This window comes from Dipteris shenzhenensis, chromosome 23, assembly GCF_047967505.1.
Source record: "Dipteris shenzhenensis isolate YYH24624 ecotype China chromosome 23, Dip_SZ_1.0, whole genome shotgun sequence".
NCBI classification, from domain to species: Eukaryota; Viridiplantae; Streptophyta; class Polypodiopsida; order Gleicheniales; family Dipteridaceae; genus Dipteris; species Dipteris shenzhenensis.
In genome coordinates this window covers 27349771-27355090 of record NC_141618.1, presented here as the reverse complement: position 1 = coordinate 27355090, position 5320 = coordinate 27349771, and the positions used below count along the sequence as shown (strand labels likewise).

The 5320-nt window shown below is 39.9% G+C and overlaps 1 protein-coding gene across 1 annotated transcript; it reads right to left on the bottom strand.

The window, feature by feature from the left end:
* Positions 1 to 2272: 2272 nt before the first annotated feature.
* Positions 2273 to 4946, bottom strand: LOC147887195 (protein NUCLEAR FUSION DEFECTIVE 4-like). The gene is made up of 3 exons (XM_087394890.1): positions 4237 to 4946; positions 3111 to 4093; positions 2273 to 2764 (listed from the first exon to the last, which is right to left on the bottom strand). The coding sequence occupies exons 1-3, from the start codon at positions 4561 to 4563 to the stop codon at positions 2299 to 2301; spliced, it is 1776 nt and encodes a 591-aa protein (XP_087251016.1). The 5' UTR covers positions 4564 to 4946; the 3' UTR covers positions 2273 to 2298.
* Positions 4947 to 5320: the final 374 nt, after the last annotated feature.

Here is a 5320-nt window from a genome sequence, read left to right as displayed (position 1 = left end):
AAAACATATATCTCACAATCGGAGCTACAAATGGCACTATTGCAAGTGTCATATCACTAGAACAACATTTTAAAAATTCATGCCAAGATCTTATCAACAAATGAAAAAATCACACTAAGACGATCAAAACAATATGGTATCACAAAACAACTTTTCCAATCACACTAGCATATGCAATTACGGGACACAAGTCACAAGGATGCACACTCTAAGAAAAGGCTCTTGTAGTAATATAAAAATCATTTGCACCAGGACTAACATATGTCATGCTTTCACGAGTCACCACTCGAAAGAACTTAAGAATCTTAAATAAAATCAATCCATCTGACTTCATCCCAATGCTTACATGAACTTTAAAAAAATAGTAATCAATAAAAAATCCTTTTATTAAATATTCATCATTTAAGAGAAAAGAAACTTTTGATATACAAACTAATATGCAGGATCTATCAAAAAACTTATTTGAAGAACAACCAATAATAAAATATGGCAACTTCAGACGAGGTACGTTTTCAATATTAAGCATTGTAGTATTTCTTCACATTAGTTTATATTCTAATTTATAATAGATTACTATTTTGCAGATCTTTAATCAATTCAAAAGTAAAGCCGGATTGGCTCAACAAGATCAAGAGAAATCAACAAAAAGAACAAAGGGACAAAATTACTTCTTGTATACAGCTCAAATGTCTCTTGCAAACATGCCTAGAAAGGAACCAAATGAATACATTTATGGATGGAGCACACTGCAAGACCTTAGGAATTTCATGGATAACAATCAACATGAAGTACAACAATGGAATGCAGAACATGGGAACAAAGAAATGAGAGCAAACGGTTAGTAACCCAATTTTATTTATAAAAAATGATTAAATTTTAAATTTTAAAAATACAATAAATAACATATACATAATATCAATTCAAACATAATGCAGGTCTAACTAAGTACATAATTCAAAAAATCACAAAAGAGGACGATATCATTACTCCAATGATGTTGAGAACAGAAGCACAAGCTATAATAGATAAGCACTCAGAAGGAATTTCAACTTATTGCCTTGAACTTCTACACTTTGGCTACAATGTAAGCTTAGCCGAACTCCTCAAAATAGATCGTAAGATTGGAAATGTCATACTAACAGAGTTTAACAACATGTTCCAAACAGATTATCAAAAAAAAGCAAAAGAGTTGCCATTTACCATAGAAGGTATAACTTCCATTATTGATTTAAATTTTGCAAAAGAAGCATATGGCGAACATTTTGAGTTTTTCCCAACTCCAACAAAGAACAATATATTTCAGCCCCCTACAGGTACATTCTTGACTCCATATCTTAAAATACATACAAACTTCATCTTCTAACACACAAGAAAAACTCATCGTACTTCATTTTGCTATTTCAAATAGGAAATCGCAAAGAAGACAAAGAAAAAGGCACAAAAGGCCCATATTACATATATTCTATTCTATGTATTACTACAGAAAAAAGATATATTGGACAAACTAGAAATCTTGAAAAACGGATAGCACAACACCAAACCAATCCTCCATTAAAATTGAAACATGATGTTAACAGGTACAAACCGTTCGACTCGAACTTCAAAACAGAAATCCTAGCCACCACAAACTTTAAAAGCAAAGCTGATACACTCGAAGAGAAATACATAAGAGAACTAAACACAACCGACTCGAAATATGGATACAATAACCTCAGTGGAAATCTAGCATCTACAAAAAAATTTTACTTTCTCAAAAATAGAGACATAATCTAGTATATTTAAGTAGAAGCCCATTAATTTCAATACATGTAAAGGACTTCCTATTTCAAACTATAGTTACATAATACTCTTGAAGGACTCTTAATTCATAACATATATTACTCTTTTTTTTTGGTTTTCAAAGCATTACTACTTTTTTTCAATACACATAAAATAATTCATGCATAACCTATATTTAAAAATGCTTACAAAAGCATATGTTTTTATTGATATATAACTCCATATATAACAATTCCAATAATAACCACTTTTAGCTATACTATATAAATTTTCATGTATTGTTACTCTTATAATAATATTATAGTGTATTTCAAAAAATTCTACTATTATACTGCTCTTCTTCATATCATAATTAATTCTTCTCAAATAAAGTTTACATAAATCTAAGTTCTAAATTCACGTTAACAATCAAGTGAAGATGGAAAATATTAATTAACAATTTTTAAGAAATAGCACTAAATTCCTTCATATATATTCTAGCTCATGAATACAGCAACGTGGGCGGATCTATTTAGATATCTAATGGGAGTGAAGATGCTGCAAGCGTTTATAGAGGGATTTGCTTTTGCATGCAAGGATCACGTCCAATCCAATGGCCAATACAAGAAGAGCCCCTATCACGTTGAAGGTGAGCTTGTAGCAAACAGCGCCATAGCAACTCAGAGAAGAAGAAGAAGTTCTTCGCACTCCTTGCTGCTTCGCTGCTTCCCAATCGTATACATTTCCTGCTAGCACCTCTGAAAACAGAAATGATCCAGCCAACAGCACCGTCGTGCTTATCGTGAAGTTCGTCCCGAAGCTCTTCAGCCCGTAGAACTCGCAGATCACCGGAATCATTAGCGTTATGTGCAGCCCATGGCACATCCCCAGTACCACCGAGCCCACGTACAGCGACATCTGAGAGCCTGTCGCCAGCCAGAAGAACATGCCCACCATCGGAACCTTGGCAATCGCCATCCAAACCGTCCTTGGAATGGCCGCCTTCCTGCAAGCACGACGCCACAGTAGCTTCAGATCTTCAATCAAAGTATTCTATACGACATCGTGCAGCCTGGATCCACAATTTACGACGGTGGAACACTAGAACTGGGAGTGTTGACGATGGGAATGGCTGGTGGATTGGTGAATTGCGTGGCTTGAAGCCTTGAACAATGTAACGCGGTTAGACGGATCGCCGCAGTACTGCTCTACCTACTACACTCAAGCACTACTGTACTCAGAAATTGTGTACAGCTCTAGTGGTCGCTAGTGCTCTTGTATCATTTCTTATTTTTCACATCTTGGAATACACTACAAACTTCACAAGCATCAGCTGCATTCGGATCACTCACATAATGAAGTACTCAGACAGAAGCCCCGACGAAATTCGACCGCAGAAGTTCCCCAAGCTGAAGCAAGATGCGAAGACCGTCACACTGCTGAAGCCCAACGATTGCCCAACTTGACCGAGGTTATTGCTGAATGCCATACCTGACCCCGCAGCGCAGAGACATGCAACGTAAAAGATATAAAAATCCCAACTTCTAAGCAGCTGTAAAGTCGAGCGGTCTTCCCCCAGCTCAGAAAGGTTTTCAAAGCAACAGCATATCCTTGGCGATCTGGACGAATTTTCTGAGTCAGAGGACAGACCGAGCTGCTCCTGCTCTACTTCACCATTCGAAAGATCTCTCTTGGAGGAATTTAACAAAGGCTTTTGCAAGGCCTCTTGAGCTTCTTGCTCTTGCAGACCGTCATCGCCAATCGAAATGTTCGAGACTGTCGATCTGCCTTCACTCTTTTCATCCTCACAAATTACTGATATATATTTTTGAGTATGCGTGCTGATTGCTGGTGATCCGTGTTTATGAGTACTAAATGATATGACTTTTAAAAGAATAGAGGCGGGAGTGAAAAGCAGCAGAAGCAGGATCACCACGAAGACCTTTCGAAACGTAAGATTGTCAGACACGGTAAAGTCGCCAACGGTTAGATATACAGCCAATATAGCAGAAACGGCATTGAAGAGAAATATACTCCGTGTTTCTTCCTCCTCCTCGATTCTAGAACTCGCAGGGGGAAGTGGACGAAATAGCAAGGCTGAGAGTAACATAGATGCTGAGGGAAGAATGGTAAGCATCAGCAGATAGGAAGACGAACTGCTGGAAAAGAGAAAATCACACAGCATGGAGTAGATGGCTGCAGATAAACCCATATTGGCTTTCAGAAGCCCGGAGATAGGCCCTCTATTTCTGGGAAAATTCCTCATACAAACAGTGAAAGTTGCGGTATTGACCCATGTAACTGCATTTCCTGCCATCCCCATAGCAATAAACACCTGTCAATAGGAAACAAGGCTTGATATTAGACCGCTTATAGCTTAGGAAAAAAATGTTCACGTCCCATAGATTTCTTTGCAGCGAACAATACAGCAAACTACGCAAGACTAGTGGCAACACAAACTTGAAGGCTGAGGAGTACCATCCAGTACGGCAATGGAGCAATCGTCGCGCTTACTATTAGCCACAGCGTTCCAAATCCCACGAAGCTAGTGGTAGCTCCGATGACAAGAAGGGCCCAAGCTGGAAGGTAATTGCTAAGCACACCTCCCACCACTGCCAGAGCATCTCCCAAGTCCTTTCCTACGCTCAGTGTGTTGAGTTGGACTTGATTTATGTCGAGAGCCTCTTTTAGCGCTGTGGAGTAGGTCGAAAACGTATAGGTTCCAGATAGGTGCATCATCCAGATGGCTGATACGAAACTCGCCCATCTAACAAAGAAAATGAGCCTGGGATTCGTTTGGCCCATGGCATTAAGCGAAAGCTCGCTGTGTTCTCCTGATTTCAGAGCAATGGGATCGAACAAGCAAGGAGGCAATTGAGTGTTCAAAATATACTATATGCCAGTAGGCAAGCATAGCAGAGATCCGATCGTCTGAACTTATCTAGACAGCGAACTACCGGCGATCGAACTGTTAAATAACAAAGTTGCGCTGCAGGAGTGATCGCGATCACTGCTGACAGCTAGATGTAGAGACTCGAGACAGTCGGATGGTCACTTCCATCAAAGGGAAGAAGGCGCACATCCTTACATTTGCTCGGACACGCTCCCATGTGCCGCTGATATGCACATCTCGTGACGCTGTGCGACAAATGCGCTGCTGAAACCTCATTTGCTGCACAGTACCCGTCCAATTTGCATCGTAAGGACCCGGGGCCTTGTTCTTTCATGGGAAGTAACACCTCATCCGCCTCTGGTAAAGGGTCGAGTTCTATGAAGCACTATGGGGAACAGTCAGGGGGTACTTCATCCGAAGGAAGGCTCTTTCCCCCAAGGTTAACAAAGGGTCTTGTCAGGCTTATACCCAAGCGGTTCCCTGCCGAAGGGTTTGGAGACTGGAGACCCTTGTCTCTGCCAAATGTCTCATACAAGCTAATTGCCAAAATGGTGGCCACGAGAATAGCCCCCAAGGTGGTTTCCAATCAGCAATGTGGGTTTGTGAAGGAAAGACACATCCAGGCATGCTGAAGAGGAATTGGTAGTACTGAATATCGATTTCGATAAG